Source organism: Notamacropus eugenii, chromosome 6 (assembly GCF_028372415.1).
Source record: "Notamacropus eugenii isolate mMacEug1 chromosome 6, mMacEug1.pri_v2, whole genome shotgun sequence".
NCBI lineage: Eukaryota > Metazoa > Chordata > Mammalia > Diprotodontia > Macropodidae > Notamacropus > Notamacropus eugenii.
The window spans coordinates 281,974,744-282,000,806 of record NC_092877.1 but is presented as its reverse complement, the minus strand read 5'-3'; the positions used below and the strand labels follow the sequence as shown (position 1 = coordinate 282,000,806).

General features: G+C 35.2%; 1 protein-coding gene across 1 annotated transcript in view; it reads right to left on the bottom strand.

The window, feature by feature from the left end:
- DIAPH3 (diaphanous related formin 3) overlaps positions 1 to 26,063 on the bottom strand; it is a 464,308-nt gene that overhangs the window by 100,195 nt on the left and 338,050 nt on the right. Inside the window, exons 26-27 of the mRNA XM_072617071.1 lie at positions 25,597 to 25,692; positions 25,065 to 25,124 (exon numbers count right to left, since the gene is read on the bottom strand). Coding sequence (XP_072473172.1) covers positions 25,065 to 25,124; positions 25,597 to 25,692 — 156 coding nt within the window. The remainder of the gene's footprint in view (positions 1 to 25,064; positions 25,125 to 25,596; positions 25,693 to 26,063) is intronic.

Below are 26,063 nucleotides of genomic sequence, written 5' to 3'. Positions count from 1 at the left end.
TCTCACCAATCACAATTCTAGAATCCCTGGGAATCAAGGAAAATTAATGAAACATAATTAACACATTAAAGAAAGGAACTTTACTGAATAAAAAGGGAAAGTTGAAAAGCTATCACTGGTGTGGTACTTCCCATTAGCAAATCTGATATACACTTGGAGACTTAATACATCCTCCATCTCCATGCCTCCTGAAGGTCTTGTTGGTTGTCGAAAATATCCTTCAATAAATCTTTTGGAGTAAGTTTTTTCACTGTCTCTTTTCTGCCCTTTTAGTGTGAATGCTAACAAAATATCTCATTCAGACAGGTAGTTGATTCTAAATTTTGGAAATAATATTGATGGGAGAGATAATCACATCCATTCCTCATTATTCCCTCTGGCACTAATTGATACATATATAAGGTGGGCGGAGAGAAGGGCTAATGTGAAAGAAAGCCCAAAACGGTTTCTTAAGAGCCCTATCACAAATGTCAAACTAAGTTCTTTATATTTCATCCTACAGATAATGGGGAGGGGGCCAGGTAGTGACACTGAAGGTTTTTTGAGCAATTGAGTGATGTGGTCAGATGTGATTAAAATAAATGACAACTGTGTAATGAAAAAGCGAAGTTACTAGAGATCAGACATATTAGTGAGGAGGCTATCATAACAGTCAAGGTGAGATGTAAGAAGTTCCTAAATTCAGGTGGTGGCAATGTGAGTACAGAAGAGGAGAAAAAAGCAAAAGATATCATCCAAGAAGAATCCAGAAGATGTGAGTTTGTTTAATGAAATCATCTTAAACAAGAAGCTGAGGAATCAAGGGATTTACAAATTTAGAGCTGGAAGAGATTTATCTAGCCACCTTGACATGGCCAAGATGAAACTAAGGCTCAGAGGAATGACATGGATTTTTCAAGGTCACAAGGTAGGAAGTGGAGCTATGTTTCAATCAGGCATCTTTCAACTTCACTATGCTAGAGTAGGGGAATGTTAGATTGGAAAAGGAGGCTTCTTCATTTCGGCCCAGTGTTTCCCCATCAGATCCTAGCTGCATCTCTATTGGGAGGAAAAGGGAAAAAATTCTATAAAAAAATTCTATCTCCTCCCTAAAAGTCCACCTGTTCTGATTTGTTATCAATATAATATCCTAATGACTTCACTATGCATAGAGACCTTTAAACTACGTACCCTTAGAGATACCAATAATCTGCTTTATTTGTTCTTCATAGATCTAAAAATTGTTACTATGTGTAGTACTTGGTATAGCAGATTACATATCACAGGACTTGGAATCAAATCTGAGTTTGAATCCATCCTCAGACAATTCTAAGTTATATGGACCCAAACAAGTTACTTAACTACTTTGGGTCATAGTTTCCCCATCTGTAAAATTAAGCAGGTTAAATTTAATGACCTCTAGGTTCCATTTCAGTCCTAAATCTATGATCTTGTATTTCTTTCATATATGGATCTCAGAAAGCTATTCTACGTTACAGGTATTGCACCGGTATACATCTACTCAAAACCACAGTTTTTGAGCTCCCAACAATGGGTTTTTGAGCTCCCAACAATGGGTTTATTATTTTTACAAGGCCAGGATCCATCAGTGCAGAGCAGCAAAATAGAGCTAATCAATTAACTTAGCAAACTGAGTAACAACAAACAATTTACTCCATAGGCACATCATTCTTTTCCACTGTTAATCATTCTACAGGAGGCGAAAGGGGGATATAGACATATCCCACATGTGAATAAAGGAACAAGGAACACATGTGTCCCAAGTCAAGCACTTCCCCCAGGAATATCAACATTTGCCTTGGGTCTTTCCCTAACCAAACCCTCAATTCTTCTGTAAGTACTTAGATTATACTGAACAGGGATGTTGGTGGTGCAGTGGATAAAGTACCACACCTAGAGTCAGGAAGATTCATTTTCCTGAGTTCAAATCAGGCCTCAGACACTAGCTATATGACCTTGGGCAAGTCACTTAACCCTGTCTGCCTCAGTTTCCTCATCTGTAAAATAAGCTGAAGAAAATGGCAAAATACTCCAGTATCTTTGTCAAGAAAATGTCAAATGAGATCTTGAAGAGTCAGAAACAATTTAAAAACAATTCAATAACAAACAACACAGACTGGGTTTTATTTAATATGGCAGAAAACACAGAATGGGCTCAAACTCAAGCAGTTCCACTATCTTTCAGAAAAACTCTTCACTTCTTTCTGGATCTTTACATAACTCAGATGACTTCTAACTACCTTCTAAAAGATAACAACTAATTTATCTTCTAAATCCTTTTCTGCTATTTTCCACATATGTTTCATCTTGCTTTCCTCTCCTTCTGGATCTCTTTCCAGGCCTGCTTAGTGCGAGGGCCAACTTGGGTGAATTCCTAGAAGTCATCTCAATGATCTTCACTGCTGCAATTCTGAAGCGACAAACTTAAATCAGCACCAAAATAAAGTCAATGAGGTCCAAGGATAAAGGAGAAACCACAGCCTAACCAGGGAATTCACAACTTGTCAGAGACAGTGAATGGGGTGCTCTTGGCTCATGTCTGTTCATTCCCACAACATAATAATTTTTTAAAAAACATGCTACCTTTGGTTTATAACATGATGATGTTACTCTTATATAACAGATAAGTACTTCAGAATATTATGTTTGAAGAGAAAAAGAGGAGATGTTACTTTTCTATAACAGGATTAGCACTTCAGATACATAGTGATCTTCGTAATATTTATTACTTTACCACAACAGTTGTTAAGAATACAAAAGTGGTGATACAATAATGTCTGATTTGTTTTCTGTAAAAAAGATTTTCAACATAGATGCCTTTAACTTAAACACAAACATCCCATTTTACTATATAGAAAACCAAGAAAGTTAATGTAATAATTTACAAGTACTAATCTATATTACATGGAAAGAAGTAATAACTCTCCAGTCCTCCTCATCTTATTCTAACAACCTGAAACATTTTATAGGTCCTTTAGGGCCAATTATTCACTTCAAAATACCCCTGAGAATCATATTAGTTACATCCTTAAATGAGTATAATAGTTACAAATCAGGAGGTATTTAGACTGAAAATAATCCCTCTAATCCACAGTGTCTATTGCTAATTCCCGGCCAGCTTCACTATTTGTATCAGCAGTGCAAAGACTAGAATAAACTCTGATATGTACTATAGGCACTAATGAAGACTTAATGTGGTATGCGCTGCCCCCCCCCTTCCTTTAAGAAATTTCAAAGAAAATATGCCCAATTATATTTTTGCAATAGCTATCTGAAGGTCCACTGCTAAGTCTCTTCTAGTCTCATATGATACCAGCCTCTTTTTAGTGGCTAGTAGTTTGGGGAATTGGTGGTATATTTGTAGAGTATTTTCCATTTTATTTAAAACTTATATTTACAACCCATTTACATACATTTATATGCAGCTAGAAACACATATTTAAGTGTAATTTTCTTTGAAAATGCCAAGGGAATAAAGGGACAAGGCTTTTTTTAAAAATAAGTTTTAAAAGTATATGTATCACAGACGTTACTGTCATTTTCTCATGTTAAAAAAAGATATTAAAAATGTTAATGATGATCCAAAAATATTCTTACACTAGATTTAAGGAAGAGTAATAACTTCTTGCTTTTGGGTAAAAAAGCACTTATTCGTAGCAAAAGAAAAAAACAGTCAAAATAGATTTTTGAATAGCTCTCCTCTCTGTATAGTTCCTGTTAGCTATAATCTTTATTTTCTGGACTCTCAGAGACATGTTTATTTAGTACAGGTACTAAAGTTGTAGTGCAAATACAATGCAATGACAATAATGGCATTCTGTTTCTAAAGATGGGATCAGGAGAAGTCAAGCTAGGGGATCTACAACTTTGGCAAATCTGAGACTTTTAAATTCTCATTATTCTTGGCAAAACTTCAGGATAGACTAATGTTTTCACAAGAATTGACAGTCTGTGCCTGCCAGAAAAGCTGATTTTAAAAACTTCCCTACATTACCTCCCTCCTCCCCTCCTTTGGTCCCTATTTTGAACATATCGTCTGGGACTTGTTTATTTAGTAGGACCAATTTAAAACAATGCAAGAAAGATGAAAGGGAGACAGAGCCAAAGTAAAATACTAAGAAGACATTACTGCAGAAACAAGACCAACTGAAAGGTTTACCAAGCACTTTACATCCCTCTAATAAGCTTATCCTTGGGTTGTGTGTGCACTCAGCTCATGCACAATGGGGGCTGGAAGAGAGAGGGAGGATCTTGTGGCTATGGCTCTTGCAGGCAGCAATGGGAAAATTTTCATTGGCTTTAGGTTGGGTGGGGAGTTTTTAGGCCCCATGAGAAACCGTCTGGCTCACTATCTCTGGCAGTGGGGGCCACAAGTTGTCCAATCAGTGTCAAAACAGAACTGAGGTAGTAAAACACTTGTGCATATTAACTAAGGGGTAAATAAGTTGGATCTAACCATCAGGGGTCTCCATGGAAAAACAAAGCCCAAAGGACAGGTTTGTTCATGTCCTGGATTTCTGACAATTCTCTTGACTCTAAAGCATGTTGAATGGTCAGTAAACAGATTAACATTCATTTGGGACTACATTTTCCAAGTATTTTATATATTGGGGTACCCTTGTTATTTATGAGACAGACTAGAAATAGGTGCTAACACAATTATTATGGTTTATTATGATGCTGATTTAGGTATAACAAGTTAAAACTGGCTTCCTAAAACGGAAATTCATATATTATCATGCATTGACCCAGCTAGCATAGGCAGTACTATAAAGAAGTTCCACTCTCATTTTAAGATCGCCAAAGCCTCAATACTTGATCTCTTCTACTTATGTGTATATATTTTAAATGTGCACACTAAAAACTTCTGTGAAATATATTGCTGTTTGCAAAGCAGCAAATTTTTAATCCTCTCTAATTTGACCATTTTATAGTCAGTAATAGCTTTTAAAAGAAGGTATAATAATGGTCCTTCAAATGTTTTAACTGACCATTTATAATGATTTGTTTTTTTTACCACACCTAAAGAAATTAGGTTTTATTAATGAATTAACTACTTGCCACCTCCCTCCATGTGGAAGCTTATTGTTTCTTGAACTAAACTAGCATTCGAATCCACCCAAATCTGTAAATGTCTTTTATTTTTTGTCTTCCAAATTGGGACTCTTCTCATCTACATGGAGGAGAACTGAAGTTTTAACCTGTTTTTGCCAGTCAAGTCACATACCACTAAAAATATGGATTTAAAATATTAAAAACTACTACCAGGGAAGCAGTCTGGCAAATTTTATCTAGTAATTATAATTATGAATTTCAATAAGCTGTTTTCAATCTAATGAATTCTTTTAACCACAGGCCATATTAATGATAATTCAAATTAGAAATAAAAATAATCACAGGTCATGGTTCTTGCTCTTAGGCCTCTGGATTCAACATTGTTGACAAAGGATCTAGATACAGGTTGCTCAGAGTTGCCTTGTATTTATCTCTCTCTGTGTCATCAGTACCTTCTTAACAGGATTTAAAATGATCTTGTCTTCCCCCCTAAATCCCAGATCAACAGTTGTCAGGGTGTGAGTCAAGCTGTGCTTCTGCCCACACAGTGGCACTGTCAGCCCTGTTGGTTGCTCAAACAATTTTTAAACTGAGCAGCCGGTTGCCTTCAGTGGCAATGCTTTGGGGGGCACTCTGTGCTGTTCACCCAAAGTCTCTGGCTGCTCTACAACTGTGCTAGTTAAGGGATTGACAGAAGGAACAACAAATGGCTACAATTAGCATTCGCCCTGCTCCCTCAACAGAATTTCATTGCTATGGCAACTGGAGTTGCCCAGACAACATGGGGCTTTGGCTGAGGCTACTGTGCAGCATCATAACCACTACTTGAATAGGCAGAGTTCACATTCTTACTTCATGGCACTAGGGTTTTTTAATTAATAACAAAAGGTTTCTTAAGTTTTCTAACCTAATGTACACCTATGGCTTTTAATAGCCAGAACAAACTACCATTATTATACCTTTCTTTTTCTAATACCACAAAGATATCTGGAATGTAGGCAAAATAGCCAAATGCAAAAACTCCCATGTTCTTTACACACTTTCCCCTACCATCAGGTTATATGACATTTATATCTCAGAGATTACGGAAAGAATAAAAGACAAGGTTTTTTTTGTCTTTTTTAATATCAGGATTGTTTGAGCAGTAAAAAGTCTGCTATTCAGGTACGTAATGATGATCAGAAAAGTGAAGATAAGAGAAGCCTAATGTAATTATCACAAATACTGGTTAATTTGGACTTAGTTGAAATATTTCATTGGAATCCATAATGTGTTAATAGATTGTTTGGGGATTCAAAATGTCAGTTGGTCTTTTAAACCACTTAAAACCAAACAAACTAGAGAACATCAGGCAAGCTGTTCGTGAAACACTCTGAGAGCAAGAAATAACAAAGTTAATTGGAATAAGTTCTATAATAACAGAAGTAAAAAAAAATGGAGGTGTTCATCTTAGCACAAAATAAGACACTTGGATGAACATTAAGTGACTCTATGGCAAAGCCAAATAGCTGGCATATACGGCCATTCCTGGTGATACGTAATATTCCAGGAATATTCCTTAACCAACAAAGAACAATCTTCATTTGGCAGGGACTAGGTTGAGAAACTCTATAGGTGACATTTGACTTCTTATATTTTATATACCTCTCCAGAGGGATGGACCTTTGTCTGACTATCTTTGACAAAGCAGAGACAAAATCTTTTAAAAACCATTCAAAATACAGTTTGCTTACAGCTACAGGTTCAGTTATTGTGGTTCAATCATTTCAGTTGTGTCCAACTCTTCATGATCCATTTTGGGGTTTTCTTAGCAAAGATATTAGGGCAAATTGCCATTTCCTTCTCCAGATCTTTTTACAGATCAGGAAAATGAAGAAAATAGTTAAGTGATTTGACCAGGGTCACACAGCTAGTAAATGTCTGAGGCCAGATTTGAACTCAGAAGATAAGTCTCCCTGACTCCAGGTTTGGCATTCACATATGGTACCATCTAGCTTCCAACAGTAAGTATTAAACAATAATAAATGATACTGCATTACTTTTACAGTTTCTGAGGAGATTCTGTCTCTTTTCAAGAGTACAACAAGGGCATATACTATAATGGAAAGAGAGCAGAAGAAAGAGTTGTAAAGGAAAAACTGCTGGAAAAGTCACTCACTCACACCTTTCATTTTGACCTGGACAAACTTCTGTAATGACTATTAGCAAGTATAAACTCTACTACATTATCTAATTCTGGTCACATGACCAATATAATAATGGGATTTTCCTTATGTTTCTATAAGACACTTTCTCTTAAATATATGATATTTTGATCACTGAAAGGTACAGAAAAATAATATTTCTATATGGAAAAATGATAAAAATCAGCCTAAGAAACATTATCCCTCATATAAAAATGCTTGGAGAGACACACACGCTTCTGAGGGAAAATGTCCCTTAAAGAAAGGTATTGCGGGGGCATGTTTGAAAGCACAGCAAATAGGTAAAGCTGGCTTCAGTACATCGTACTCCATCAGATCATTTATCTACAACTGCTTAGAGACTATGGGATAGCTATAGAAAGATTTATGGTGTCATACTTGACATAAAGATAGATGTGTGTGTGTGTGTGTGTGTGTGCGTGTTGCAAATCATAAAAGTAGAGGTGAAACAACAAAAACAAGGTGGCCCAGATTTGAGGCACAGAGTCAGAAGATTTTGGGAACTGAAGACATAGAAGGTGATAGACTACATAGAGCAGGAAGAATACAGAAGTGGACATGAGTTGAGCAAAGCTGAATCCAGGCTTTGCAGATGATACAAAGAACTGTTTGAATGGAGAGAAGCTCTGAAGCTGATGGAATCTGATTGCAGGAAAGAAGAATCCTCTGCAGTTTGAATAGCTGTCTTTGCTTATTGTTCTCTAGTGCTTTCTACAGCTTGAAATAGCGAAAATCTTTCAGGGGGTAGTAGCTGTGTCGCCCTTTAGTGTAATCCAGGGATGGGGAACCTGCAGCCTAGAGGCTCTCAAGTGTGACTCTTTGACTGAATCCAAACTTCCTTCCTCTTAATAAAAAGATTTGTTCCATAAAACTTGGACTCAGTCAAAAAGCCATACTCAAGGACCCAGAAGGTCACATGTGGCCTCAACCCTGGAATATATGTTTTAAAAGAAAGGGAAGGAAAATCAATCAATAAATATTTATTTAACACCTACTAAGTGACAGGCACTGTGCTAAGTGCTGGGAATACAAACAGGGAAAGATTCAGTTCACTTGCAAGTCATGGCATCACCCTCAAAAACTTTAAAATCCAATGGAGGGGAGATAAAAAACCAGCCTCACTTTCTCCTCCGGAGCCATCTGGGTCTAGTGGCAAAATGCAGATGAGGACAACTAGAAATGGCCCCTGATGTAATGGGAGACCTTGGCTTTTTTAAGGTAAGTTCTTTTTCAGGTCTCAATTTGACTAAGCTAACACACATTCAGTGATTAAGGCTGGATAAGAAATGAAGCAAAGAATATCCTTTTTTGCCTAGTCAAAAAAAAAAAAAAAATCAGTCTGGGAGAGAAAGACCCTCAGGGTTTCTGGTCAAAACAGAAACAACTGCCATTTATACTCACTCTGAGCTATTAGGGCCCAAACAAAGACCAAGTGAGGCTTAGGCTGGGGCCTACTGTTGGCCAATCTATGAGAGCTAGGGTAGTCTTGGAGCAGTGCTTCTTAAACTGTGGGTCACGACACCAAATGGGGTCATAAAAAATTTGGCAAAAGAAAAAGGTTTCTGAATAGGCAACGACAAAAATTTAATTAAAAATCAAATGCATAACGAATGTGAGGTGTTTCTGGCAGCACTTGCCTGTGTCACATCCTGCAACCTCACTGCAATCTTAGTTCTGAACACAAAGCATATGCATTCTGCACTGTGCATGTCCTCAGACCATGCAACATCAATGCCCTGACAAAACATGAAAAGGGGTTCTGAGCAGAAAAAGTGGAAAAAAATTTCAGAAACTCCGGTCTGGAGTTGGATGGTGAAATACTTCTAAAATGATAGTTCCTGACCAAGACGGCTGCCTGGACCAGAAGAAAGCACTGTTAGTCAGAATCATGGGTTGAGCTTTATTCATGTGCCTCTCCTGAAATTCAGATAAGAACATACCTACTTTTCCCTATGGATACAATGTACAGTGATGGGGCAGTGTGACCCAAACTCTAGATGTGCTACTATATTTTGACTATTCTTGCTTTTATCTTTTATTGAGTAAATGTTGGAATTACCATTGTTTTTATTTCCCTATTCAGTAAATATTTCATGGGGAGCACCCTGGTAAGAGCTAAAGAGCTACAGAGGTTGAGTACTAGGAGTATATGCCTCCAGTCATGGTTACTCTAGGACCCTAACAGTCATTGGTAGCCAAATGGCTTTCTCGCTAGGGAATGCTAGGGAGCTGCCTGCTGACATGGGTGCAAGGTGAGATGAATAATCTAATCCTGGACCAAAAAAAGGGAGAGAAGCTAGGAACGGTCGAGGTTGGTGCCATGCCCAGGATATATATATATACACTTCTAAAAAGCTTTCACTCACACCTAAATTGTTACCAAAAATAATCCCCAGTTAGGTAACTGCTTTCAAATACTAGCATTCACCACTTCATTTTATTACTTGAAAAACAATATTAAAGACAATAACTGTGATGGGGAAAAACAGATCACTTCCAATAACAGTTTTCTTGACCTCACTGATCATAAAGGCCTAAGCTCAAAATGCCAGAATCATGTGAGACTTTCTATTTGGAGGCAGGATTGTATCAGGCTATGTGGGCTTAGGTGAAAGCTTAATTGTGGCAACTGAGTCTACTTATTAGTCACTGACAACATGCTGAAGCGTTTATCCTTTAGTCAGAGAGAAGATAAGGTGAAAAAAACATCCAAGTCTGAAAAAGCATTTGCAAAGCATAGAGTCTAAGTAGAATCCTGATGGCCTTGGACCTAGCCAGGAAAATGATGGATCTCCATGTTGGCTGCCAAGACAAAGCTGAGAGGAGATGAGGAACAATTTACTCTTTTTCTATTTCAAACACCATCACAGAGTTTCCTGGGAAGTTGCTATTTCCTGACTAGCAAATGCTGGAGATTATACCCATTCTGAATACAGGGAGAGGAAACGAGAATAATTCTTATTTATTTTTCTGCTTTAATTGACTTGTTTTGGTTAGTTATAGGGGGCTTGGTTATTAGACAATGTTCAGAGGAATGGAAGTTTAAACTATAACTAGGATTGCTCAAAGTTAATCAGGACAATAAAAATGTAACTTAAAATAAAATTCTTAAACAGATTTTAAAAGTTTAAAAATTTATATTAGTACTAATGCTGTATACTTTGATTTACTCAAATCAGCCACATGGCTTGTATTAAAACAATTCTCAGTTATATAAACAGGAAATATGCTAATTAATTTCATGAGACTAAAAGTAGTACAAGGTTTCCCACATTTTCATATATGATTATATGAAAGCCTAAAAAAAAAAATCTTAGAATAGAACTTTAGGATTAATTATACTACTTTTTCTCTATGAAACAAAATGACATTAACAGGGGATAGGGTAGGGGGTTATATTGCACACAATTTAGTGTGTAGTATGGAGAATGGTTAGGGCTGGTGTATTTGAGGGAAAGAAGAAAACAGATAAAATGAGAGTTTGAAGCATATATTCTACACATACACAGAATTACCAATATTTCAAATTGCAATTCTGATTTCCTTTCTTAGAAAGAATTAAGAATGGAGTGTCTCTCAGCTACTACTTGAGAGAAGAGCTAAGACACTAAGCAGGGGTTGAAGTACCTGTCTCAAAACTTCAATCCATATTTCTGTCCCTATACCAGCTAATTCCAACATCTATGCTGATGGCTTTTCAAATACCCTAACATTCCAATTCCCGAATCTCCTCAACTCCACAGCTTACTCCTTTACTGCATTTTAGCCACGAATGATTATATCCTCGGTCACACCATCATCTATTAGTGATCCGCTTTGATGATAAAAAAGAAAAAATTTAAATGTCCTTATGAAATCACAATGTATTATTTCATCTCTTCCTGTGCCTTGAGAAAGCTAAATTCATTCTTCATTCTCACCTGGACCTCTACTCCCTTCATCCACTGAGATACTCTCGGTCATCAATTCTGCTCCCCAGTATCTTCCTTTCCCAATTTCAACCCTATAGTTAAACAACTGTTTAAACTCTATGCTGTCCTCTACCCTCAAACCCCTCATCCTCCAGTCCTACTGATGTTCAAATCTTATCAAAACCCAATCTTGAATTACGTCCCTCTTCTCTCCTCCTCCTATGATGCTGAAGAGAGCTGGAAGCAATCCACTACAAATTTGTTATCTAATCTTATCTGTACCATCAGCATAAGACAATCCTTTTGCATTTGCCTTACTGATTCTCTACCCACATAGTGGATATTCCAAACCATCTTTTCTGTTCAAGCTGGAATACCTGACATTGTACTTTACCAACCAAATTGAGACCATCCACCTCAATGCCCTCTTATCCTATTCTCTTTCACCCTCAAATATTTCATTATTTTCTGCACCGGCTCTTTTCACATGATTGTCCTGAAACAGCCTTCTCTTTCCCTTTCCACTATTCTTTACTTTGCATGTGTGTGATATAATATATATATACACATACATGTGTAGATACATACATAAGCATATGTATGTAGGTATCCATAATAACAGACAAAGAGGCAGCATAAGGTAGTGGTAAAAGCTGATGAAAAAGCTTGAAATCAGTAGACCTGTATGTGAATCTTAACAACAATAACAACAGTTGACCTTTATATAGTACTTCTGTTTTAGACACTGTATTAACTGCTTTATAAACATTACATTTAATCCTCACAACCATCCTAAGAGGCAGGTGCTTCTATTATCACCATTTTATAGTTGAGGAAACTGAGGCAAATGTTAAATAAGTTGCCATCACACAGCTGGTAAGTGTCTAGGGCTGGATTTATGGCTAGGTCTTCCTGACTTCAGGCCCAGCACTCCATGCACTGAACAGTGAATGCTATGTGACTAAGGGCAAGTCACTTTACCTATCAGTTTCCTAATCCGTAAAAAGAGATAATAATGTTTATACTACCTACTTCACAGGGTTTAAGGAAAGTACTTTGCAAAATTTAAATAGTCAAATAAAGATGTTATTGTTGTTATCATATTGAAAAAGTGATCGAAATAGCTCAGTGAAATTTTTTTCTAAAAAATATTTCAAACTGAAACACCTGTGTCCCAATTGGTACAAAGTCATTAGGTAGCAGAATAGCCTCATTAGTCACTGAAGAACACAAATAGATCATGGAAAAAGCATTCTTGTCTGCCAAGGACATTATCATTCTTTGAAGATCCAACTTAAAATTCATTCTTCTAGGAAGCCTTCCCTAATTAACTGAGATCTATTGAATATCATTCTTTCATATACTTAACTAACCCTTCCATGTTTGTATTAAAATGTGTCTGTAAGTTGTATTATATTCTTTCAATGTTTTTTATTTATATTATTGAACTTCATAATTTTTTATCTTTACACATTAAATGCTATGAGGTCAGGGACGGCATTTAACCTAGACTATTTAGACTACATAGCACCTAGGACAGTATCATGCCACTTCTGGGTGCTTGATAAATGTTCATCGAAAATGAAAAACATGTGCGTGACTAGGGCAACCTGCCATTCACCGGGTGGAAACTGTGTGTAATAAGATGATAAAATATTAAAACTTAATGAGTATACTCTCAATTAATGAATTGAGAATCCACTCATTAAATGTGCAGAAGACATTAAGCTGGGCTGGGGTTAAACACTTCAGAAGACAGGAAAAGAATTCAAAATGACCTTGATAGACAAATAATTAGTCAAAAACAAGACAAATTTCAATTAAGACAAATAAAAATCATATACTTAAGGTTAAAAAAACAAGCCATACATATAAAGGATAGGGTAAAGACAGCTGGGCACAAAAAATGCAGAATATTCCTAGAAGAGAACAGAACATAATGTGAGTATGTGTTGGTGACATAATTCTGTTATGCACAGAAAGATATATACAGACACACAAGATTGGGATAACTTAATATTTAAGAGATGTGAATAATATTACTCTTATGATAGTTAACATTTATATAGAGCTTTGAGGTCTGCAAACCTCAGTTAAAGCAATTTTCATATTGTATTGAATTTTGGTCAGAGCTTTATTAACATGTTGCACCCATTTTTGGCTCCAAATTTTCAGTTTGAAAATTTCTCTACATGTTCTAAACAAAGGTAACAAAAATGAATAAAATTAGAGAGGAAAGCACTAAAGTACAATTTTACCAAGGAGGAATCTACTGATAACTCATTATCTGATAGTGAAATGGCTATAGGAAGTAAAAATCTGCCTGAGTTTGCTAAAATTAATTTAAAGGTGCTCAAACAGCAAGAAGTTACCACAGACATTGTGAAATGGGTTATCCTGAAGAATTTAAAAAAACTGAATGAACAAACTACGTTAGAGGGTTCTGCCTAGTGATTGTTCAGATGAGCATCTTAGCCATTAAGTGACTCTTGAACTGTATGTGGAGTTTGAATGTGCTGCCTGAAGCATTTCAATATAATTTCTCTATTAGGATATTATAGTACATGAGTTTACATCTCATTCAATAATCATTGGCTTCTTTTGGTCCATGATTAATGAAAATGAGGCTCTAGGATAACATAAATGATAGTACATATGTGTTTAGGCTTCCACCTAATAGGAAGACAGAAACTAGACAATACTGTATCTTGATATGTCTTTAAGATCACAGTACAGTAATATTAATTACCAAGTTGGCAAAAGCTAGAACTTGTGCTCTGCTGACACCGTCTTTGAGAAGAGAGACTCACCATCATTCCATAATGATGTCTATAAGGTTGCAGAGAAAGACCTATGTCTAAACAAGGAAAGAATTTATCAAAATAGAAAACTTAGTGGGACAAAAAAGCAGTCAAGTTATTTGCTCAGCATCATGAAAAAAATAACTTGGTGGCTTCGATTTTTCATTCTAACTTATTAGCTTCATGAAGGCACAACTTAAATTGTTGATGGAGCTTGTATGTGAATTGGTACAACTATTCTGAAAAATAATTTGGAATTATTCAAATAAAGTAGCTAAAATTTTTCAATTCTGTGAGAGATTCCACTCTTAGACGTATATAATAAGATCAACAAAAAGAAAAGCTCCATAGAAATAAAAATATTTATAGCAGAACTTTTTATGGAAGCAAAGGACCAGAAATAAAGTAGATGCCTATAAACTTGAGAATGGCTAAACAAACTGTCAATATAAAATGTAATATAATCTGAATGTAAATGAAAACGTAAAAAGAATGTAAAAGAATATTATGCTATAAGAAACTACAAACATACCACTTCAGATCCTATTTGTACCCCACTGAAACTCTGCTTTCAGACTGAACATGTTTTAACCAAGAAAGGAATATTCTGATAACAAATACACAGTCTATCACGGGGTCAACCCATGAACCCTTTCCATCCTGGTAAGCTCTGCCAGAACTTGTGACCTATGGCTTCAGGGTTACCTAAATAGCATGAGACATTGGTGAACGTATGACCTAGTAATACATTCCCGAAATACATGATTTTAATGTGGCACTAGAGATGCATTGTGGTCATGTATATTATATAACCTGCCCAGTTGCATGTGGATATGCCCATCACAGTACAGGCATGCCATCTTGCACACCTGAATAGATCTTTTACCACAGACATTGACAATAGAGAATCATAGTGGGGAGCAACCTTAGGGGTAGATAATTCATCCTCCTTATTCTACTGATAAAGAAATTGAGCCACATAAAGGTTAAGCAACTTAACCAAGATCAGACAGCTAGATAATCCAAATAAGTGAGCCATGAGTCTCAGATGAAAAAATGGGTATGATGACCACGATAATGATAACAGAAATAAATAGAGCGTTGCATATGCTTGGCCATATACACATACATATGTATGTATATTTAACATTTTAAAGTGCACAAAGCACTTTACTGACATTTTATAAAATCTTTATAATAAGTCTGTGAGTGGGAGAGTGCAAATATTATTCCTCGTTTACAAAGGATGAAACAGGGGCCTAAAGGGTTTAGGTAGCATACTGCTATTTGTATAGTAAAATAATCTTTTAATTACAATGTTATCAAGACAGAAAAATTACTTGTTTTATTGGGGATAGTCCTAATTTATGAATGATACATACATAACCAGTTCCACTCATACACATGACATGTAAGGTGATGAAAGTTGAACAATTTTCAAAAAATCCTTCATGTTAGTAAAAATAGTTCCCAAAGTTCCTATCCTTCAAAACTCTGTACTAGTGCTAAATATGCTTGACTCTAGGACTCAGTCCATAAAAGTCCATTTTTGCTTCACTTTTTTAGGGAAAAGGATAAGGAAAGGAAATTCATTTGTAGTGAAGGTTCACAAAATTAGTTTTTAATATGATGATCTTATGGCAATCATCATTAACAGAAACCAAGTTAACTTAGTAGATAATAACTAACTGTATATACCTCTCAATCAATGACTGGCAAAATAAGAAAGACCAGATTTAAAGCTGAGATCTAAGCCTGAAGACTGATTAGGCAGGAAACAAAAACAGCAGTGATCCCCAAAGCTCTCACTTGTAGCAGTCTGCTCTACCCTGAGAGACTCAACTGGAAATCCCTTAACGCATCATGTCCTTCATTTATTTCTCATACTGGACATTTGAGAGCATTTAAGAATGTTAGCTTTTGAGTGGTTGGTTGCCCGATGATGGATCACTCTAAATTAAAGGATTTTTTTATCCTCCTCTTCCCTTCTTTGGGACAGGGGAAGACTATCATCTATAGTGCAATTAGGAAACTAGGTCTCTTACCAGATGATAAAATATCAATCATAAAATATTGTTCATGCTTCCTCACACATAAAACTTGAGGACTTTCTGGTTTAACTATAGTATTATAATAGAAGCATTAAGAAGGATTTAAAACGAGAGCCTTAGCTAAATTGCATATCCAGACTTGGAAGTTATACAGCATTTTGATTTAATGTCAGTATTGAGTTATAAATCAAATGTTGCTCTGAACATTTTCATTTTTTTGAGATCATTTAAATCTAGATACACTACAGTATTTAGTAGTCCAACTTTTAACATGGATATGGTAGTAAATAAGAATTTTGTTTTTTATTTGCATATTGTATTAGGCAGTTTTGTGCTGCAGGAAGTGTTATAATGGAAAAATATGCACATATAATTTAATAGGCCTAATTATCACATTTCAAAATAAAACAAAATTGCCAGCATCTTTTAACCCTGAGGCTGCTACAACAGAATGTGAAAGTGATTAATAAAGCAGATGTATATATTAAGTGAATATGCATTTTTTCTTCTCTTGAGTAAAATTTAGTATTCATTTATTCATTTCATATATTCTGTGGATTTCTATTACAGAAATCAGTGTATGTCAGTTACTCAGATTAATTAGCCAAAGAGAGCTTTGAGTAGTAAAAGCACACTGCAAGCAAGATTAGTTAAATGATACATACAGTACTTATTGATCATTACTATTTATTCCAGTACCAGTGCTAATAAACATTATAGCTATTTTCTTCCATCTATCAGCCAATTTATTATGTTCCTACTATGTATACATTTTTCCAGTGTAAAATGTAGTCAAAACCTGGGGTGGCTAGGTGGCGCAAGTGGATAGAGCACTGGGCCTGGAATCAGGAAGAATCTTCTTGAGTTCAAATCCAGCCTCAGACACTTACTGGCAAACCACTCCAGCATCTTTGCCAAGAAAACTCCAAAAGGGGTCACTAAGAGTCAGACATGACTTTAGAAACATGCCAGTCAAAAGCTAGCACGAAAATATGGATTTATAAATTGCAGGCACTGGTTACCTATTAAATTATAGGCAGGTGGATGGTGTGAGGTAAAAACAGGAAATGCTAGGTAGATATGTGCTCTTCCTTCTCCCCACCCACTCATCATCATTTAATATAAGCTTATTTATTGGTCAATCTGGCACCAGGAAGAATCAGAAAAAGGGGAAAGTCAATTTTGCAAATTTCCATACATAATTTCCAGCTGGATGACTATAGAAATATCAAGGCAGAATAGAGAGCCTCAAAACCAAGAAGACTTATCTTCAAGTCTAGCTTCTGACACATACTGGCTATGGACCTTGGCAAGAAATTAAATCTCTCAGGGCTATAGGCAACTCTCTAAGCCTACAAGATATAAAAGTTATGGTCCTGAATTAGTAGAAAGAGATTTCTTTTCTAGAAGTTCCCTATAACAGTGAAATAATTGGTTTTATTCCTGTCTCCTAGGTATTAATGCGGTCCATTTGAGACCTTCTTTGGCTCACCAGTGGATGAATATAAAAAGGATGGTGAGGTAGGAAGGAGAACAGGTAAACATTCAAACCATTTCATTTCCTGACCCTGCTAAACCTTGTAAAATGAATATAGAAAAAGAATTCTATCAAAGCTTACAAATTTTTAGTTAATTCTGGATTTTAGAACCTTAACAAACTAAATAATGAATTTTATATTATTAATGCCCTACACTATTAATCAGAGAAGATTGGTACGCTCTTGGCTATTCTCCACTTTGATTTTGGCTTCAGTCAATAGTCTTAAATTGTCCTCATTACACTATGAAAATAACATATAAATAAGTTATCATTAACATATTTGTATCAATTCTTTTGTGAACTTAATGCCCCAGGTGGCATGGTTACAGTAAACTTGAAGTTTTAGATGGACCCCAAAGGGAAAGGATCACATTATCTACATGTTCTCTATTCCTAGAATATTATTCTTCAGTATGGAGAGTATTGAGAATTTATAGGGACCTGAATTGTGCTAGGCTTGATTCAACAGATCAGACACAAAAACATCCAGTATTTATTGCTAGGGATTATTATTCTTGTACTACAGACAACAAAAGATTTGATTTATATAGTATCTGTCTTCCAAAGAGCTGAAAGTTCTTTTATGTGTTATCTCATTGATCCACAAAATCTATTTAAAAGGTAATAAGGAAAAAAAATATGTTTCTCAAGAGAAAAAGGGAAAAAGTAAACAATTTTGCATGTTTTACTTCCTTTTATATGAATTTATAAATGTGAGCAACTTTCACATAAAAGAGTTTTGATATATTCATTATATATGAAAACTTTTATTTTCATTTTTAATTTATGTATATGTATATATCATACTTATAATAGTTAAGAGCAACTTGTCATGGCATATGTAATATTGGACTTGGAATGTGGAAGTCTTGAGTTCAAATCTCACCTCTCTAATCAGGTCAAGAAAGGAAATATGCAATTGACTAAGAGAAACAATTAACCATTCTCCTGAGGAGCTGCAGGGCATCAAAACTTATATGGGTCAAAAGTAGGAAGTAGCTGTGGAAGAGACCCCAACATGTATTCATGGAGAGGGTTTTCTCTTTTCCCCTTGTTATTGGCCATGTTGGCCAACAGAGAGATATTCAGTCCAAAGAGACAGATATGGTGTTACAGTTACCAGAAGAAGTAAGCAGATTCAAGGAATGTGACACCTAGAAATTTAAGAGTCAGGCTATGCAGAGATGTAGACCCTAAGAATCCAGCATGAGGATCCTGTGAAGAGAAAAAGGACTTCTAGGTCATATAATAGAAGAAGTTGTGAATTACTATTAATTCTGTACCACATCTGTACACTACATCTGCTGTACTCTAAGTTTTAGTCCCATGTACACTATATATTTGTATAAAAGTGAGGCCTGGATTTATAGTGGATGTTTCTAACTACTGCTGTTGCTATGCAAACTTAGTAAAACCCTTTCCTAAGAGCTACTTGATTCTACTGGTTGATTGTTAATGGGAAGCATATCACCTGGGGCTCCTGAATAGAAATAGTCACTTATAAAGTTATCCCCTAGAACTCAAGATAGATAACAGCCACCTTTTTGGGGGATTCAACCTATGAGTAGCCTGTACAAGTGAGAGAAGTAGCCCAGGGAGGGTGCTGTAAATAGCACTACAGATTTCTTAGTTAGAATAAAACACTTATTTTGAGGCCTTAATTTAAAATAGGAAACTAAGAGATGACAGACTGAATGATAGAGGTAAAAGATGGCCAGGATATCATAAAGTACATAGGGAATTGATTTTTTTTTACTGTTGCTAGACACGAGATTTACTCATAAAAGCCTAGTTTGTTTAATGCTGTTATTGATATTTTAATAGTTTTTTTTTAAACAAGAGTTGGAGAGCTGCCTCTGTGCTAGGCCAACATTTATTTATTGGAGGAATGAATATAATACTAATTTGAGAGATGCAATTTATCTGAAAAAAAGCAGGGTGAGAGGGAGAGGAATGAGCTTTGAATAGCATTATCTAAGATACAAAAATACAAAAACAGCAGACCCAAAGAAATCTTATTGCCTAACGAAGAGGGAAAAAAAATTTAAAAAGTGTAATGGCTTAAAAACTATAAAACCAGAAATTTGGAGGATTTGATCAATGAAGTTTTAATTACATCTAAATCACAAAGAGTTTTTTTAATGGTTAGTTCAAATTGCTATTTTCTTAAAAGGTAAGCAGTATGGAGACTACTATTTTTGTAATACTGCTGCCAACTCTTAAAATATTGATGACATTGATGATGATGATGATGATGACGATGACAACGACGGATCAAACATAGAGTATCTGAATTAGGGTTCACACAGTACTTTCCACAAGACAACTTTTGTCTATCTTCTTATGTCTGCGAGCTCTTTATGTCACCAACTATAAAGCATAAACAGTAATCATTACAACTTGATACCAAAAATAACCTTGAATTATACAGTGCTTCAGAGCTACAAAGTGCTTCTTTATATATGTTTATTTTAGGTTTAAGTTTTTAATCAACAGAAAAGTTATTGGAAATAAGAAACTTGGAGTGAATTTGAAACTGGTGGGGAGAGATGGAAAGCATGTGATCAAAGAAGAGAAAATTGAAAAGTGAAAAAAAAAGTTGGCAAATCAATATAAATAATGCATATAGTAAACCAAAGAAATCCAGTGGAACTGCAATCTAGTATCTGAAATGAAACCACAATAGTGGACATAGAAACCTGAGTTCAAATCCTATTTCCTGTGTTTATTGCTCTATGTCACTGGGCATGTTATTTAACTATCTGTGTATGGGGATATTTCACAGTTGTTTCGTCTCAGATGGAAAAAGCACTTTGCAAACTTTAAGAGACAGGACACGTCTAGCTATAATAATAACAGCAGCAGCTAACCCAACAGTATCAACCACCTCACTTGGTAGTACAGAATTCTGGCAAAAGAATACAAGAACAATTACAGCAATTCAACTCCTTTTCTACTATAGCAAATACCATATGAATAACTGCTTTGAAATTATTGTCAAAATGTTTCCGGTATCTTTTGTCTTCCCAGCTAGATTACAACTTCTTTTTAAACAGAAAAGTAGTCTGTTTTACTTGTACTAACTCTAACAGAGCATGGTCTCGTATCAGAATGGAAAATTAATAAATTCTTATTGCATCACTGGTCATGTCTTTATTCCTTTAAATTTCATTATTTATGAAAATAACCCTAATATATTTCTTTATTGACTGGGAATGAATGGATCAGAAATAAGGTAACTTTGTGAGTCCTGAGAACTTCTAAAAACATTCAAGCCTGCTTGACAGTTGTCAAATTCTGATCTAATTAACGGAGGCAAAGATAACCATATTTTTATTTTCATTTCTCCTAAATCTGCTTTACTACAAACTCATGTTCAGTTTTCCAAGTTGGAGCCTTAAGGAATACTATGATTCCAAGAGCCTGGAGTTTAACCACATATAAGGAAGAAATTCATTTATCAAATAGGGATAAAGAATCTCTTTTTGTAAGGAAAATAGACAAAATCTGTCTTAAATAGTTTAGGCTGGAGGAAGACAGTCACACTTGATGAATATCTGAAATAATTTCTAACTCTATGGAAATGTAATATACTTTTCTTTCTATGTCTTATGAGTAGAAAGAACCTATCACAACAAAAACAAAGTCACCTCTTCAGTATATTTTATGAAGAAACTCTCTCTAGCTTCCAACTCCCATAAGTTATGAAGTCAGGCACAATGGAAGGAAAAGGTAAAGATTTAAAATAGGCTACTGTGAAAATTTAAAAAGCAAAACAAAAACAATACTTCAGTCAACCATGGAAGCCTAGAGATGTTTTTCTCAAATAGATCAGTTATAAAGTCTTCTAAGAAAGGAATTCAATGACACATTAGTTCTCTATCTCCTTTCATTCAATTCATTCTAACCCTTCAGTATATGGGTTTGAAAGTTTACTTAATGAAGGACACTTCCTTCTCCCTGTATAAATGTCCTTTTAAAACAATTTGAAGCCCAATTTGTAACCAGTTCATGCTTGAGAGTGTCTTTGATAGTAACTGTGCCAAAAGGTTCTCATGCACTGACTACAAATTAGAAAAGGAAGAACTGCCTTGTATACCCACAGGGCTTCTTTACCCAAGTTGGAATACTACTGAGCCAATTCTTTCTTTTGCATAAATACATGGTAAATACAAGAGACAGATGACTGAATAAAATGTAAAATGATTCAAACTGTTTTCTATTTCTTGAACAAGTAACTGTTAAAGCTATAACTATTCAGAAGGAATAATCTCATTTTGAAAAAGATAAAATATGTCCTTAACTAAGCAAATTAATTTAGGGAGAGAGAAAACATACGTTTGGAGGGAAATACAAAGATTTCCTTGTTCAAAGTATTTGATAAGTTAACTATGCTTAAAAAGAGGTCACATTTAGAATGAAAAAAAATCCATTTAAAAGTTACTATCAGTAGTTAGTTTTACTGACATTAAAGTTCCTTAGTGGATATAAGTTGGGGATAATAAGTGATGAGTGATAAATAGCTCTGGCTTAACAGAGATTCCTTATGGTAGCTTTCAGTTCCATAAATGGGACCAAGTTTATACTTTCATCTTAAAGGCATATTCTATTGGGTTGGGAAACAAGTTGTAGGGCAAAGATACTATTGTGCTCTTGCCTATTAATATAATTTTGGGTTTTTTTCTTTACAGAAGCAGAAAGAAAAGATCTCATCTATTCATATCACTAATACTGATGCTTTCCCTCACTTTCAGTATCTTTCCAGGTTTACAACATTGAAACATAAGTAGAGGAGTTAGTTAGTTAACTTCACCATTGACCCTTCAAAATTCAAGATGGCAAGAATATCTGGATTTTCAAATAAAACTGAAGAGTTCTGCAAGCTTAAATATAAGGGATACAATAAAAGTAGGTTAGTAAACAGATTAAGAATTTACTTAAATAGGAGAAAAGCATTCAAATTATTCTTATATTTTTATTCCATATGGATATTATAATCAAAGAGGCATATTATAGCTTCTGAAATAATACCTTATTATTCACTATTCATTTAGGTGGGGGGAACAGAGAGTTGTTTCTGGGGTTTTAATTAAAAGAGAAACGACCAATTTAGGGGTCACAAATTCTAAAGTCATGCTTCAGAAGTAGGTGTTTGAACTGCCCATTTATTAAGTTCAAAAAAATTATGTGATATACTGCAAGAGGCACTGCAAAGAATACAAAGATGATTAATATATAGTTTATTGCGAGTGGTAAAGTATAAAAATATAATAAAAAGGACAAGGAACAATGAACTTAGATGAGAACATCAGTTCAAATTTTTAGTGACAACAAATATTACAAAGGGGTATAAGTTAGGGTTGACGAGAATAATTTCCTAATGAAAGTAAAAATTCAAAGCACCAATAAAAATGCCATTAGCTTAGAAGCCTAAGAGTTTTGAGGATCAAAGAAAGATGAAATTAAATGTCAACACTGTTTAACATATTTACTACCATGCTTATAAATGGGATCAAATGTTTAACTTAATATGCTCAGTATTACACATAATTGTCAATATACTCATGTTAAGTTAACTCTTATATGACTTATTCACCTTGATTTCTTCCATAGCATTTAAACTCTACTTTAATAAACTCTCTCCTACTTAAATTTCCAGGATGTTAAAATATATATGAAATGCCATTGGCTCACATTATAATGTTATCTTCTATCAAGTCAGCAAGCATTTATTAAGCACCTACTATGTGACATACTGTGGCACTGGGGATATTAAAGAAAAGCAAAAGGGCAGTCCCTCTCTCAAGAAGCTCACAATCTAATAAGGATATCAATATGCAAGCAACTACTTACAAAAAAGATATACAGAGGATAGAATAGGGGTTAAGGACAAAGAGAAGGCACTATAATGGAAAGGGACTTGCAAAAGCTTCTTGCAGAAGGCTGGATTTGAATTGAAGGAAGCCAAGGAAACTAGGACACAGATCTGAGGGGGGAGAAAATTCCCACCTTAGGGGCCAGCCAATGAAAATGCATGGAGTCTTCCTATATCTCTAACTACTATGTCTGTCTCTTTTTCTCATCCTCTATATTCTCTTTCTTAGAAAATTTATCATGGCTCCAGCTGTCATTTGTGTGTGTGTGAGCGTGCGCGCGCGCGCGCGCGCGCGTGTGTGTGTGTGTGTGTGTGTGTGTGTGTGTGTGTGTGTGTGTGTGTGTATATATATGTATGTATGTAAATGACAACCATATTATGTCTATAGTCCTGACCTCTATCTTCAATTCTTCTACTCACCCAACTTGCACTAGCGATGTCTACCTCCAATTCATCCTTCACATTTGTGCAGGATTAGCATGTCTAAAACAACATTTGTATCATGATATTCACTTTCATAAAAATTCAATTTCATAACACGATCTACTTCAACAATGGTCAGTTGTAATTCAGATGGTATTAAGGAAGGTGCATGTTCTTCCTTCCCAACAAGCTCACTCTGTTTCAGTTTCTGCCTTGAAAAGTACAAGTTCTGTCATTCAGTAACTCTTCATAGGAATCAAAATAATTGGTTGAACTTATAAACTAACAAATAAAGCACCGCAGATTTAAACCTGCTCAAACTAAGGATTCTAATATTATTCTCCATGTAAAAAGGAGACATTTAAGTGAAAAGGGAGTACGGATTAGACTACATGACTTTGTTAGCCAATCAGCAAATATCTGAAAGTAAGTGATATCACACTTGTAGCAAAGTACCAGAGAATTTATCTAGATCTACCATTTATGTCACAGAAAGCCAAAAAGGGGGATGGGGGGAGGGAAAGCAAATTAATTGAAAGAGTACTCCGACAAAAGGTGAGTTAGAAATTATATTCGTGGTCCAGCCTTTGGCAGCATTAAGCAAAAACAATGTTTAATATGGGATCTGGCTTCCTTTATTTTTTAATGTTGATTTTCAACATATCTCCTTTACAGTCATTGTACTGGCTTCAATATCTTTCTACAACAGCTTATTATGAACCTTAATGCTATTTATAGCTCTGTCAAGACACTGGTTGAATTGTTTCAAAGAATAATGACTAACAGCAAGAAATAGATTGAAGGAAAAAGATCTCTAATTCAATATTTTAATTTATACCTTCAAATGAGATATTCCACTTTTCCACCCATTTAAAACATAATTCAATGAGGACTTATAGTTTTGGAAAAGAACCTTTGAACAGCAGCTATCTTGTCTGTCTTGTCATTGCTTCTGCAAACAATGAACTCAATACCTCCTTCTTTATAATCCAGCGAATGACAATACAATATAAGAAACCATCTCTCAGTAACTATGAAGGAATGGGATCCTAACACGATCCTTAATTGTATAGGTATCAACTATATATTTTCACTCTTTAATATAGCAGAAACTCGGGAATATCAATGCAGCCTATTGAAATCATATATCAACACTATAAAAGTAGGTAAGAAGAATATTCAACTCATAAATATTGTTGATTACCATGGTTACAAGCTTTCAGGACAGGCCTCTGTGAGACTGGACTGAGACTTTGTCGGATATCTATTAAAAAAATAGAAACAAAAGTAACTTAATATTACAATCTGTTCCTCAAAAAGGGTAACTGTATAACCTAGATTATTTTCTCCTCAGATTGTTTCTGAAAGCCAGGCAATGCTACACTACCAGTGAAATACTTGACTCCGTGGAGAACGTTGTGACTTTTACTTCCCATTTAATTTTTATACTATGAGCTCCAAAAAGATAAGATACATATGGTTCTATAACTTAATTTTGTCATGCCAATAAGCCTATGCTAAGTTCAGTGTATAGATTTGTAAATGGTATTGGCATCAGCCAACAGGAATGAGCATCTATGACGTGTCATTGAAAGGAAAGGATTAAACAAAATGGTAGAACTTCTTAACAGCCCAGAGCAGTGAATTCATGATGCATTTTTTAAAGAAATAATTTTTAAAAATTCTTTTATGTTCTAATTCCCTAGAAACTAACATGAAACAAGTATAATGTTCACCTTTAGGCCTTGGTGTCCTTTTTCTTCGGTCTCGGAAAGCAGCACCTGACTGCAAGGCTTCCAGCAGACTATCCATCACTCCTGTCTCATCACCCTCTGTGAAAAGAGATTGAGGGAATTCCATCAGCCTTCAGGGTTACCATAGCAATATCAAAGACAACACAGGGGTCCGAATGGTTAAGGGTACGGGGAAAAAAAGACCAAATGCCAAAATGAAACAAGCAATTTCAAACTGAGAGAGGTCTTTAACTCACTCACAAATCAACTGTCTCTTAATGAAATCTATCTCATTAGTGTTTGTGTTGCTGTACACTAAAGAGTAACTAGATCCAATTGATTCATTTCAGAGCACTGCTTTTTATATAAGTGCAGCCACAGAATAACCTTAAATGGAAAGTAGTTTCTGTTGGAACTGCTTCATAAGCAGGTTATCAAAAATCATATTTTCCTCCCAGAAACAGGCTACG